The 14,815-nt window shown below is 48.2% G+C and overlaps 1 protein-coding gene across 7 annotated transcripts in view; it reads left to right on the forward strand.

Moving 5' to 3' along the window:
• The window catches only part of GTF2IRD1 (GTF2I repeat domain containing 1), a 94,027-nt gene extending 86,008 nt beyond the window's left edge, over nucleotides 1-8,019 (forward strand). For all 7 annotated transcript variants that reach the window (XM_083714432.1, XM_083714430.1, XM_083714433.1 and 4 more), the window contains 5 exons: nucleotides 611-688; nucleotides 2,337-2,529; nucleotides 5,137-5,174; nucleotides 5,474-5,610; nucleotides 7,754-8,019. In XM_083714432.1, coding sequence (XP_083570558.1) covers nucleotides 611-688; nucleotides 2,337-2,529; nucleotides 5,137-5,174; nucleotides 5,474-5,610; nucleotides 7,754-7,822 — 515 coding nt within the window. In that variant the 3' untranslated portion in view covers nucleotides 7,823-8,019. The remainder of the gene's footprint in view (nucleotides 1-610; nucleotides 689-2,336; nucleotides 2,530-5,136; nucleotides 5,175-5,473; nucleotides 5,611-7,753) is intronic.
• Nucleotides 8,020-14,815: the final 6,796 nt, after the last annotated feature.

A 14,815-nucleotide genomic window follows, 5' to 3' on the forward strand; every position in this document is an offset into this window, starting at 1 on the left:
GTATCTGCCATACTCTTCAAGCACCAAATGGCCTGACATGAGATGACCCACACCTTCAAACTGGCTTGCAATTTTTTAATTTGTTTGTTAAATTTATATGCTACCCTTCATCCGAGCCCAGGGCTTTGCAACTATGACGTAGTGAATTGAGCAGAATGGGAGGCAAAAGGCGGGGAGGGGGCCGAATTTTGGCCTTGGCACTGCCCAATTCCAGTTGGGAGCAAAGGGCAAAACGCTTCCCACTCCTCACATTGAAGCCTTGATGCAGCTTCTACACACATGCTAGACAATTAGCCAGTGCACTGTAGTGGTTAGAGTGTCGGACTAGGACGCGGGAGACCAGAGTTCGAATCCCCACTCAGCCATGAAGGTCACGAGGGCCAGTCACCTTCAGCCTAGCCCACCTCGCAAGGTTGTTTGGGGATAAAATAGGGAGACATGTGTACGCCACCTTGAGTTCCTTGGAAGAAAGGCGGGCAATTAACGTAACGAGATAAAATAAACCAGGCAGAGGCAAACTACCTGTCCCATTCAGTGGGTTATGTCAGCAACCGGATGGGTGGGAGGAAGAGCTCCCAAGGTTACAGCTCCCTGTTTCCTGTCTCCACAGACGAGGACGACGCCAACCGCTTAGGCGAGAAGGTGATTCTCCGAGAGCAAGTGAAGGAGCTCTTCAACGAAAAATATGGTGGGTTGCCTTGCTCTGCGAGCGACACTAAATCTGCCGTGGTGGCACTGGCAGTCAGGGAAAAAAAAGTTTTTGCCTGGTGCCCAGTGATATGTAATGATGGCTCCAGGAGAACCTCCCTGGAAAAGCATTCTATAAGCAGGGGGCCACCACTGAAAAGGCCGTCCTCCTCTTGCCCCATGGACGAGGGCCTCAGTGGACGACTGCAGGGTCTGGGTTGATTCCTGTGGGGAGAGGCGGATAATTTCGGAATCACGGGGAAGGCAGGCAGAGTGCATCTCAGTGAGGCAAAGAGGCAGAGGCCTGTGGTGTCTCCAGCAATAGGAAGGCTCGAGAAGGAGGCCTTGTGTAATTTGGCCTCCTAAACTCCAGCAAGTGCTGGAGTTATTTGTGAGGAAGGCTTCAGGAGTAAACCCTGAGGAAAACTCCATACTGTCTGCTCCTTTGGAAGGAGAAAGGCTAAGTCTTTAAGACAACCTTGTACGCCTCCTGGCAACTCCTGCAGCCAAGCTGGTGCCAAACTTATTGCTCTTCTTTCCTTTGGAGCACATCAGTAAGGTCGAGAGGGGAGTGGGGTAGTCCTGTTGTCTGGGCAGCCCAGGTTGCCTTGCTCCCCAGGGAGGTCAGTCTGATGCTTCTAACGCAGCGAAAACAACACAGGAGGCAGCAGTTATGAGTTAGACACTGGGATTCTACAGGGGGTTGACTTCACCCCTGGGTGGCACACTCCATTCTCGCTCGAGACAAACAATACAGTGGTACCTCAGATTGAGAACTGAATTCGTTCTCTCTCATGAACTGGGCAGAAGGAGGCAGCAAGCAGACTTGGAAGTAGCAGAGAGATATGCATGGTGTACAGTGGTACCTTGGGTTACAGACGCTTCAGGTTACAGGCTCCGCTAACCCAGAAATAGTACAGTGGTAGCTCGGGTTAAGTACTGTATTTTTTGCTCTATAAGACTCACTTTTTCCCTCCTAAAAAGTAAGGGGAAATGTGTTTGCGTCTTATGGAGCGAATGCAGGCTGCGCAGCTATCCCAGAAGCCAGAACAGCAAGAGGGATTGCTGCTTTCACTGTGCAGCGATCCCTCTTGCTGTTCTGGCTTCTGAGATTCAGAATATTTTTTTTCTTGTTTTCCTCCTCCACAAACTAGGTGCGTCTTGTGGTCTGGTGCGTCTTATAGAGTGAAAAATACGATAATTCATTCTGGAGGTCCGTTCTTAACCTGAAACTGTTCTTAACCTGAAGCACCACTTTAGCTAAGGGGGCCTCCCGCTGCTGCCGTGCTGCCGGTTTCTATTCTCATTCTGAAGCAAAGTTCTTAAACTGAGGTACTATTTCGGGGTTAGCGGAGTCTGTAACCTGAAGCATCTGTAACCCGAGGTACCACTGTACACCATGCATATCTCTCTGCTACTTCCAAGTCTGCTTCCTGCCTCCTTCTGCCCAGTTCATGAGAGAGAACGGGCAGTAGCCGAACTTTTACTCAGAGTTTGCAGTTACAGTTTAGGACCAGCTTTTTCCAGGGAGGTTTTGGAAACCGCAAACAGGATGGGGACCAGGCCATTTCCGTTTCAGCTGTGAGACGTGGCAGGGTTCGCCATCTTGGGCCTTTTGCATCCCGCTATATCCTCTGCTGTTGTTTCAGGAGAAGCTCTGGGCCTGAACCGACCCGTCCTGGTGCCATACAAGTTGATCAGGGACACTCCGGACGCCATCGAAGTAACTGGCCTGCCGGACGACATTCCCTTCCGAAACCCCAACACCTACGACATCCACCGGCTGGAGAAGATCCTCAAAGCCAGAGATCGTATCCGGATGGCGGTTACCAACCAGCTCCAGTAAGGGCGCCCCCGTTCCCACCTCGCGCCTCTGAGGGCTTCTGTTGGATATGTAATGTCGCAGCGGCCTCTGCTGGCCTGAAACCAGAACTGCTTTGTTGGTTTAATTGCGGCAGAATTGCTGCAAGTGAATTTATCAGAACATACAAACACAGGTCAATTCATTTATTCACCGCATTTTCCTCCACGGCACCTGGGGTCAAAGCAGTCCACGCTAAGAAACAGTCTAAATATAGTAGTTCACAAACAATGGCTAGCCAAAAAAAGAAGTATAGTATCGCTAGATAGCTCAGTTGGTATGGGCGTGGTGTTGATAATACCCAGGTCGCAGGTTCAGTTCCCTTATGGGACAGCTGCATATTCCTGCATTACAGGGGGTTGGACTAGATGATCCTTAAGGTCCCTTCCAATTCTATGATTCACTAATAACATAATAGCAAATGATTGCCAGTTCATTCCTGGGCCCAGTTCAAGTACTCACACTGGTGTTTAAAGCTCTAAATAACTTAGGCCCCAAATATCTGAAGGATTGCTCCATTCCCTGGCAGATCACAAAACATTACAAACAGCTTAAAACCATTCAAAATAACAACTGCTAATTTGTATTGAATTGTTTTATTATTGTTGTTGTTTAGTCGTTTAGTCGTGTCCGACTCTTCGTGACCCCATGGACCAGAGAACGCCAGGCATATATATCTTATATCTTATATCTTCGTATTATTTTAAAGAGAAGTGGTGTACAGTGGTACCTCAGGTTACATACGCTTCAGGTTACATACGCTTCAGCTTAAAGACTCCGCTAATCCAGAAATAGTGTTTCAGGTTAAGAACTTTGCTTCAGGATGAAAACAGAAATCGGGCTCCGGCAGCGTGGCAGCAGCAGGAGGCCCCATTAGTTAAAGGGGTGCTTCAGGTTAAGAACAGTTTCATGTTAAGTACGGACCTCTGGAACGAATTAAGTACTTAACCTGAGGTACCACTGTATAAATTTTTTTCAATGAATAAATAAAGGCAAGCAAAAACAAAACAAAACCACAGTTTAAACCACAGTTCAAAACAAATTACACTCACCAGAAAAGAATGGGTCCTAAAAATAGACAACTCAAGGCAGCGGCGGAGCAAGCCAATCGGGCACCTGGGGCGGCACGCGTGCCCTGCGCCCAAGGGCAGGGCCAGCAGCCCACAGGGGTTTGGGCCAGCCAAGGCAGGATGCTCCGTGGGGCCTCTGAGGAGTCTGCTTGCCTCCTCCCACTCAACTGCCCTACAGCTGAGGGAGAGGCGGCGGGTGGTCCGTTTGGGGCAGCATGGAGCCTGCGGGCGCCCAAGCCACTGTGTCACTCCCAGGAGAGACGTGTGGCTCGGGCGCACTGCAGGCCCCGCAGTGAGTGCCGCCCGGCATTTTGTCACCCCCCCTCAGTGGTGACACCCGGGGCGTACTGCCCCCACCACACACCCCTTCCTCCGCCCCTGTCTCAAAGGTCAAAGGCCAAGTTAAAGAGGTGCATCTTCAGCATTCAGTACATGTGAAAAGGATCTGGGGGTCTTAGTGGAACACAAGCTTAACATGAGTCAACAGTGCGATGCAGCAGCAACACCCCCCCACTAATGCTATTCTAGGCTGCATCAACAGAAGTACAGTGGTGCCCCGCAAGACGAATGCCTTGCTAAACGAAAAACCCGCAAGACGAAAGGGTTTTCCGATTTTTAGCGGCTTCGCAAGACAAAATTCCCTATGGGCTTGCTTCGCAAGACGAAAGCCCATAGGGAAATCTCCGGGGACAGCGGGAAGCGCAGCGCGCCTTCTCCTCTGTTCCCGGACCTGTCCTAAGGCTTGCGGTGGGAGGTCCGGGAACAGAGGGGAAGGCGCGAAGGGCTTCTCCTCTGTTCCCGGGGCTTGCGGTGGGAGGAGGGTTTTTCCTCCCCACCGCCAACATTCAGAACAGCATTCTGCATGTTGGCGGTGGGGAGGAAAGCCCTCCCCCCACCGCAAGCCTTCAGGACAGGTCCGGGAACAGAGGGGAAGGTGCGCAGCGGGTGGGGGGGGGGGCAAAAAGTCTTTGTCCCCCTGCCTGCCTTCCCGGGGGCTTTTAAATCGCCCCGGGACAGCGGAGAAGACGAAAAGACTTGCGGAACGAATTAATTTCGTCTTGCGAGGCACCACTGTATAGTGTCCAGATCAAGGGAAGTAATAGTAATGCTCTATTCTGCCTTTGTCAGAACACACCTGAGGTCCTGTGTACAGTTCTGGGCACCACAATTTAAGCTGGAATGTATGCAGATGAGGGTGACTAACATGATCAAGGGTCTGTGTGAGGAATGGTAGGGGATTTGTCTGGGATTATTTAGCTGTGATTCCTGCATTTCAGGGGGTTGGACTAGATGACCCTTGGGGGTGAATTCCAACTCTGCACTTCTATGGTCCGGACAGTAGCCCACTGGGCAGGAAAGAGATGGGAGAGAGAATAGGAAACCAGGAGGGGAGGAGGAGTGCCCTTATTAACCCCGGACTGATGAGCCCTGCGGGAGTGTGGTCCTTGTCAGGATATGAAGCAAATGCCGCATTTTTCAATTTATCCATTCATTTTTATTCTCTTTTTTACACTGCAGGCCCTTTGCAGACCTAGGATCCGAGGCCAAACAGCCCGGTAAGTTGAAAAGCGAGGAGGAAGGGAGATGAAAAACAAACAACCCCAACCCCGAAACAGTCTCTCTTTGCTCGTAAGAAGATCAGAAGAATCCTGCAAGTCTCTTAAAACTTCTAGCAGGGGGAGGATGTGATTTGAAGTGGGAGAGGGTTGCTGTTTAATCCTTCCCAGCGCTCGTGGTTTCCGCACAACTAGGGCACTGAAGGTGTGTTTATTGTGTTGCGACACAAAGTGGGTCGGGAAGCAGGAAGGGTGCTGCAGTTCCCATTTGAACCCATGTCCCCCTTGGATGTCCCTAGAAAACGATGGCACCATTCCCAAACGGAAGCGGAAGAGGATTTCGGAAGGGAATTCCGTGTCTTCCTCTTCATCATCATCTTCCTCCTCCTCTTCAAATCTGGAGTCCACGTCATCAACCAACCAGATCTCACTTGTGGTAAATATACACCAAGGGGCTTGTTTTTGCTGAAGGGGAGGGTCAGCCTGTGTCTGGACTGCACCACCTCAGACTGTGGATCGGGCCTCCCATGACTGAACACACAGCACGTCCACTGCTTTCAAGACCCAGCCTTGCCCTAAAGAGGATTCAGATTAAGGGCTTTATCAAATGCTGGTGCTGCTCAGAGTAGACCCACTGAAAATAATGGGCATTGCTAACTTACAATCACAGAATTGTCGAGTTGGAAGAGGCCCCAAGGGTCTGAGAGCCAGTGTGATGTAGTGGTTAAGAGCAATAGACTCGTAATCTGGTGAACCGGGTTCGCGTCTCCACTCCTCCACATGCAGCTGCTGGGTGAAGTCTCTCAGCCCCACTCACCTCACAGAGTGTTTGTTGTGGAGAAGGAAGGGAAAGGAGATTGTTTGCCGCTTTGAGACTCCTTCGGGTAGTGACAAAGCGGGATATCAAATCCAAACTCCTCTTCTTCATCATCATCTAGTCCAGCTCCCTGCAATGCAGGAATCTCAGCTAAAGCATCCATGACAGATGGCCCTCCAACCTCTGCTTAAAATCTTTCAAGGAAGGAGAGTCCACCACCTCTCGAGGGAGTCAGTTCCACTTTTGAACAGTTCATAGTGTCAGAAAGTTCTTCCTGATGTTTAGGCTGGATCTCCTCTCCTCCAGAGCAGCAGAAAACAAGCTTGCTCCATCTTCCATGGGACGGCCCTTTAGATATTTGAAGATGGCCTTCATACCACCTCTCAGTCTTCTCTTCTCCAGCCTAAAAATCTCCAACCCCTCAACTGTTCCCCATCAGGCTTGGTTTCCAGACCCTTAGTCATCTTGGTTGCCCTCCTCTCCACATGTTCTAGCTTGTGAACCGGCCTGAGATGGCTTATATTTGGGGCTAGAAAAATGTCACCTAGACCCAGGGAAACCAGCCTCCAGATATTACTGGTCAGCATCTCCCACATCTTTGGCCATTGGTGTAGCAGGCTGGGGCTGATGGGAGTTGTACTCCAACAAATTTGAGGCTACCCTTAGTCTAGACAGGCCCCATTATAAAGTGCTAGCTTCCTATGAGATCCTTGAATCCCTTGGGGGTTCTTTGTTCACTGTTACGAGGGCTGCATCTACACAGCTATAAAAAAAACATTCTGAAAATGCTCTGGAAGAAATACCATTTTAAAGTTCACAATGAAAAAATTCATAGAGTTCTGATTTCAGCTCTACAGCACCATCTGGTGTCACAGTGTTATAACACATTTATAACGTTTTATGTTTACTAATGTAGCTGAGTCCATGTACTCATTGTGGTACATTAGCCGATTTGATTAAAAGGCTTTGTGTTTAATAAAAGCACACTGTAATTAACCAGGTATAGTGCTTTTTTAAAATGCTTTTAAAAATGTAATTGCTTAAAAATCAATGAGTAGCAGGCAGTAGCTTAGAAGAAATGAAATTCCTTCTCTTCTACCAATAGTAGGACACTTTAATCCTGTATATGTGTGTGCTGTGTCTGTAGAGTGTAGGAAGTCATGTCCAATTTTTGGTTGTGCCCTCAGCTGGCATGCCAAGGGTGAATGTGTTTTGGGGCTAATGAAGGCTCCCAACCCTGGTTTAGTGCTGTGAGATCACAGTGTGGTTACAAGGAGATTGAAAGCTTCGATTAACCACAGTTTTGTGTGTGAAACGAAACCGTAAACTATGGTTAATCTTAAATACGATTAGCAAAAACAAGCCAGCTTCATAACCTATGGTTTGGAGGTTGACTTGCTGCCATGAACTATAGTTAGCTACTTACCACTAACCATAGTTAAAGACTCATTGCTGTTTGTCCAGGTTGGGACATCACAAAATAACATGAAATGCAAATGAAAACTTCCAAACTCCTCCTGACAGTCACACCAGGAGGAAAGGGGAACCGTGCAGGTTCAAGGCTCACTGGCTCTTCCGAGTTAATGTTCAACTATATGCAAATGTAACCATCCCGTTTGGCCGTGATGCAGCCCGATATTTGCAGTGTTGCAATTTCCTTTTGTGTTTTTTTATTATTATTATTATTATTATTATTATTATTATTATTATTATTATTATTATTATTTTAATGAGTTTTCCCATCTCTTGCCTTTTCCCCCAGCAATGGCCGATGTACATGTTGGACTACGGAGGTCTCAACGTTCAGATCCCAGGACCGATGAATTATTGAGACCTCATTCACTGAATTGGAACCTCAGATTATATAACACACAAACACACACACACAAAAAAGAAATCTCTGACGATGTGTAATTTTTTGTACAAAGTGTATATTCCAATATGTATCGATGCCTTTTAGTTTTTCCAATGATTTTTACACTATATTCCTGCCACCAGGGCCTTTTTGAATAAAAAAAAGGAAGTGTTGCCTTGCTCTTAAAAAAAAAAAAGTTTTAAAGTTATTGTTGACCACGTCTGCATGCTTACGGACAAAGAAGTCCCATTGAAAACAGTAGAATGTGGTGCCAGTTCTTGGAAGCCCTACCTGGTAGCAGGCCAGTCCCACTAAGCCAATTTGGGTCTCAAATTCTTACTATTATATTTATTACACAGCCTTTCACCAGAGGGTCCCAAATGAAAAATAATACCATACTTTTTTTTAACCTTCTCTAATGAGATAGCTAGACCTGATGGGCTCTATTGTATTGCGAGACCATCTTATTACAGAGGTTCCGCAAAGGAGGTGCACTCTGTACATGCCCATGTGCAGAGGCTCATAGTTCCTACTTAGCTTTTTCTCACCACCAGATATATGTTGGATGTTTCTTTTCTACTCTGCTCCCACTTCCTGGCCATGAGACCTTTTCAATAGCCAGGAAGAGGCGTTTGCTCAGATACAGTGAGCGCTTCACCCTGGCACACTGGGGAGAATGCTATAAAGTGCCCCAGTTGGTGCCTTTGTACTCATAGAATTGTAGAGTTGGATGGGACCCCAAGGGCCATCTAGTCCAACCCCCCTGCAATGCAGCAATCTTTTACTCAAAATGGGGCTTGAACCCATGAACTTGAGATAAAGAGACTCACGCTCTACCAACTGAGTTATTCCTAATGCATTATATGCACATGCAACAGGGGTTAGGAACCCAAGAAGAGCCTGCTGGATCAGGCCAAAGGAGACCCATCTACTCCATCATCCTGTTCTCACAGTGGCCAACCAGATCCCTGTGGGAAACCTTCAAGCAGCACCCAAACACAAAAGCACTCTCCCCACCTCCCGCCCTGTCGTGGCTTCAAGCAACTGGGATTCAGAAGCATTGCTGCCTCTGATTATGGAGGCAGAGTCATAACTATTGTGGCTAATCGCCACTGAGAAGCCTTATCTTCCATAAAACTGTCCAATCCAAGATGGGGCCCACGCCTGCTTCTTGCTGAAGTGAGATCCATAGTTTGACAACTGTGTGAAGAAGTGGAAAGAAGCAGAAGTCTCAGCAAAGGAAGAATGGATACAACAACAACAACAACAACAACAACAACAACAACAACAATTTATTATTTATACCCCGCCCATCTGGCTGGGCCTCCCCAGCCACTCTGGGCGGCTTCCATAAAAGCCAAAAATACAGTAAAATATCACACGTTAAAAACTTCCCTGAACAGGGCTGCCTTAAGATGTCTTCTGAATGTCAGGTAGTTGTTTATCGCTTTGACATCTGCTGGAAGGGCGTTCCACAGGGTGGGCGCCACTACCGAGAAGGCCCTCTGCCTGGTTCCCTGTAGCTTTGCTTCTCGCAATGAGGGAACCGCCAGAAGGCCCTCGGCGCTGTGTCTTCAGCATATGAATGCTGTACAATGAAGGTGCCAGATGTGAGGAGAGAATTCTACAGCTCAAGGACTGCTGCAGAAAATGTCCTCTCCTGGGCTACCACCACCTTCCAGCTTCTGAGGGTCCCCACTGCTGGTCTTAACACCCAAGAGGGTCTGTAGGGCCTGTTAAGCAGCACTTGGCCTAGTTTTTGGTCCATGGAGGTGCAGCTGATGGAAGCAGCTGAATGTCACAAATTCCAGGGGGTTTGTCCAAGGAGGGTCAAGCCGTTGACCCAAGAGAGCATAGCCCCAACAAGCCAAGGTCAAGCACAGATAATCAGCTTAGGTCCAAAAGGTGAGCCAGAAACAAGGTCAGGGAACAGTCCACGGTCAATCCGAGACAGTGAACTAGAAGCACATCCAAGGAGTCGGAGACTAAACAACTAGAAGGCTCAAGAGAGAGGTCTTATCTACTGCATCCTCCTAAACCACCTCCTAAGCATAGCTGCTGGTCATGAAGAGATTCCTTACAAAGACTCTTGTGTCTGTCATAGTCAACAATACTGTGTCACCATTCTTTGGCCTGGACCCCAAACTTTTAGGCTTGGTCTTTTGAGGACTTCTCCTCCTCTGACGATTTCAGGGTGTTTCATCAGGTAGCAGCTTGGGGGTCCCCTCAGCATTGGATTTGGGGGCTCTGCCTGCTCCTCCTCAAGGTCCTCAACCTGTGAGGTGTCTTGTTCATCTTCAGAGGACTCCATGCCTGGTACCAGGCCACGTCAGGGCGCCTTAAAGGTATAGGTAGCCCTGCCCGTACGGGCCAGTTGTATCCGACTCTAGGGTTGTGTGCTCATCTCACTTAAGAGGCTGGGGGCCAGCGCTGTCCGGAGACACTTCCGGGTCACGTGGCCAGCGTGATGAAGCTGCTCTGGCGAGCCAGCACCAGCGCAGCACACGGAAACGCCGTTTACCTTCCCGCTATAAAGCGGTACCTATTGATCTACTTGCACTTAGGGGTGCTTTCAAACTGCTAGGTGGGCAGGAGCTGGGACCGAAAGACAGGAGCTCACCCCGCCGCAGGGATTCGAACCGCCGACCATACGATCGGCAAGTCCTAGGCACTGAGGTTTTACCCACAGCACCACCCGCGTCCCCAGGGCGCCTTACAGCACATAAAACATTGTAAAATATTACACATTGAAAATTTCCCAATACAGGGTTGCCTTCAGATGTCTTCTAAAAGTCAGACAGTTGTTTATTTCCTTGACATCTGATGTCAAGGCGCCACTACCGAGAAGGCCCTCTGCTTGGTTCCCTGTAACCTCACATCTCGCAGAGAGGAAACCGCCAGAAGGCCCTCAGAGCTGAACAATGGGGGTGGAGACGCTCCTTCAGTTACACTGGGCCGAGGCATGGTGGCCGAGGGCCTCATTGGGCCTGCCCGTGGTGGTGGCAGCTCCCCAGGCCTCATGGCCTCCTCCTAACACGTATGACGGTACACGTGTTGCATGTGTGACATCACGCACATGCAACAAACCCCTGCAATGCTGTGCGGAACTTGGCGCCTTTGGTGATATCACAGCGGATGTTAGGCTTTTCTCTTAAACCAGGTCTTGCATCGCTGGTGCCCCAGATGATCACAAGTGTTGCTCATATATAGTCAGGCTTGCATTCTATGGAAGGCTTTCATAAGGAATCTCCTCTCTCTCTCTCTCTCTCTCTCTCTCTCTCTCTCTCTCTCTCTCTCTGCCAAATTGCAAGAGAATCCCATGATTGCTTTATTACTGTTTTCCCTCTGCTACTAATTCTTGCTGTTTCCCACAATCATCCATCTTTTCACTTGTCTCCTGCTTTCCACGCAAAGCTTCTGTATATAACATAATTATATGCAGAAGGGACTTTTTGCTTCATTGCAATTAAGAGACGGGAGCTGCAATTCTTCCAACCCCCTTCCACGCATCCTTTTACAACTTTTGAAGGAGTTTGCCAGTTTATTTGTTCACGTTGCACATGCTTGCACGCTCCAAATTCAATCACAATCCTTGTTAGAAGTGGCAAAACATGAAACGGGTTTATTAAGAAAGGAAGGGGGGAAAGAGTATCCCGAGCAGATGGCATCTCAATGGAGCTTAATTAAAGAATGACAGCTTTGATTAAAACCGTTCCTTGGAAAGCGACGGCGCTGAGGTGTTGGAGAAAGCGGGTAAGCAGAATCTGCAATCTTGCCAAGAGCTTGAGAATCACCACTGCAGTGGGGTGAGGGATCAATCTACTTTTGAGCAGAACTTGGTGGGATACAGCCCTATTTATTTATTTGCGTTTATTATTCTGTTTAGGGACGTGGGTGGCGCTGTGGGTTAAACCACAGAGGCTAAGACTTGTTGATCAGAAGGTCGGCGGTTCGAATCCCCGCGACGGGGTGAGCTCCCATTGTTTGGTACCAGCTCCTGCCCACCTAGCAGTTTGAAAGCATGTCAAAGTGCACGTAGATAAATAGGTACCACTCTGGCGGGAAGGTAAACGCCATTTCTGTGTGCTGCTCTGGTTCGCCAGAAGCGGCTTAGTCATGCTGGCCACATGACCCGGAAGCTGTACGCCGGCTCCCTCAGCCAATAAAGTGAGATGAGCGCCGCATCCCCAGAGTCAACCACCTAATGGTCAGGGGTCCTTTTACCTTTACCTTTATTATTCTGTTTACATCCCATTTTACATGCTTCTCCCTCCAAGCAGCTCATGGTGGCATCCAAACTTCTCCCTTTCTCAGTTTTAACCGCACGACAACCCTGTGCTGTAGGTTAGGCTGAGAGCTAGCAAATGGCCTCAAAAGTCACTCAGTGGGATTCATGGCTGAGTGGGGATTTGAACCCTGGTCTCCTAGGTCCTAGTCCAGCACTCTTAACTGCTACACCACAGTCCTACTCAACTGTATCCTTTGTAAGTCCTGCTCAGAACAGACCCATTGAAAACAATAGGCATAATAAACTTGGTTCCATTATTTCGGTGGTCCTGCTGTGTGCAAACCTTCATTGGAAATCGCCAATCAGAAGTATTTAACATACATTAGCCATGCCACATTAATTTCACTCTTGAGTAGGGCTAGCATTAGCTACGGCCCTGTATTCTGTTTACAAAAATATGTATATACCGCTGTGTAAAATGCAGGAATCTTTTGCCCCATGATGGGGCTCAAACCGTGATATTTGAGGGTCTCACACTCTGTCGACTGAGCTAGCAGTCATGAATAGATATTCTAAAGATACAGCACTGTGGTTGAGAGCAATATAAAAACAAAAAACTGAACAGTAAAACTATAAACAGTTAAAAGCAAAAAGCAATTAAAAACATGTATCTATCTTGAGCAGCACACAGGGCACAAATCTAGGCACAGATCCCTCCTTTACAGGTCGGAAGGAGCCTAGTTCTCATGAAAATGGCACCCTGGTGTCAGGGCCAGGCAGTGGGCAGCAGCCAGAGGTGGACACGGGATCAGGAGCTGTAGGAAAACCAAAGGACTAAGGAGGAGGCGAGCTGGACGGTAGGATCAAAGTATAATTGAAGCTGCAGGAACCTGTCAGAGCTCAAGAGTTTGTTGCTCCAGCAAGTGGCAAATGGAACTGGAAGCCCATTTATAGTCCACCCTGTTCAGGAGGAGCCAATGGCCAGTTTGGGTGGGCAGAGTCAGCCTAGGTGCCCCACCTGCAATTTCCAAGACTCACCACATGGGACTTCAAACAGGTGCAGATGGTGGCAGGCTCCAGGGGTCAGCAAGCTTTTTCATCAGGGGGCCGGTCCACTGTCCCTCAGACCTTGTGGGGGGCCGGACTATATTTTTTGGGGGGAGAAATTAACGAATTCCTATGCCCCACAAATAACCCAGAGATGCATTTTAAAGAAAAGGACCATTCTACTCATGTAAAAACACGCTGATTCCTGGACCATCCGCAGGCCAGACTGAAGGCGATTGGGCTGCATCCAGCCCCTGGGTCTTACTTTGCCTACCTACGCCCCAAGTCTACTGCTACCTCCCTCTCGCGTCTGGATGACCACATAATGTACATAATATGGAAGAAATTCTGAGTTCACTGACTCCTTGAAAGCTCATAAAGTTATTGTCACTCACAACCAAAATCCTTAGGAATGTAAATGAAATGAAGCCAAAAAATATCAATATGTAACCCAGAATTATTAATCAGCAATCATCATTATTAGGAATCATAAAATGTAGGGGGAAATAAGCAAGTGAAACAAATGAAAAATAATACCATACTTTTTTTTAACCTTCTCTAATGAGATAGCTAGACCTGATGGGCTCTATTGTATTGCGAGACCATCTTATTACAGAGGTTCCGCAAAGGAGGTTGCACTCTGTACATGCCCATGTGCAGAGGCTCATAGTTCCTACTTAGCTTTTTCTCACCACCAGATATATGTTGGATGTTTCTTTTCTACTCTGCTCCCACTTCCTGGCCATGAGACCTTTTCAATAGCCAGGAAGAGGCGTTTGCTCAGATACAGTGAGCGCTTCACCCTGGCACACTGGGGAGAATGCTATAAAGTGCCCCAGTTGGTGCCTTTGTACTCATAGAATTGTAGAGTTGGATGGGACCCCAAGGGCCATCTAGTCCAACCCCCCTGCAATGCAGCAATCTTTTACTCAAAATGGGGCTTGAACCCATGAACTTGAGATAAAGAGACTCACGCTCTACCAACTGAGTTATTCCTAATGCATTATATGCACATGCAACAGGGGTTAGGAACCCAAGAAGAGCCTGCTGGATCAGGCCAAAGGAGACCCATCTACTCCATCATCCTGTTCTCACAGTGGCCAACCAGATCCCTGTGGGAAACCTTCAAGCAGCACCCAAACACAAAAGCACTCTCCCCATCTCCCGCCCTGTCGTGGCTTCAAGCAACTGGGATTCAGAAGCATTGCTGCCTCTGATTATGGAGGCAGAGTCATAACTATTGTGGCTAATCGCCACTGAGAAGCCTTATCTTCCATAAAACTGTCCAATCCAAGATGGGGCCCACGCCTGCTTCTTGCTGAAGTGAGATCCATAGTTTGACAACTGTGTGAAGAAGTAGAAAGAAACAGAAGTCTCAGCAAAGGAAGAATGGATACAACAACAACAACAACAACAACAACAACAACAACAACAACAATTTATTATTTATACCCCGCCCATCTGGCTGGGCCTCCCCAGCCACTCTGGGCGGCTTCCATAAAAGCCAAAAATACAGTAAAATATCACACGTTAAAAACTTCCCTGAACAGGGCTGCCTTAAGATGTCTTCTGAATGTCAGGTAGTTGTTTATCGTTTGACATCTGCTGGAAGGGCGTTCCACAGGGCGGGCGCCACTACCGAGAAGGCCCTCTGCCTGGTTCCCTGTAGCTTTGCTTCTCGCAATGAGGGAACC

This window comes from Podarcis gaigeae (genome assembly GCF_964106915.1).
Source record: "Podarcis gaigeae genome assembly, chromosome: 15".
NCBI classification, from domain to species: Eukaryota; Metazoa; Chordata; class Lepidosauria; order Squamata; family Lacertidae; genus Podarcis; species Podarcis gaigeae.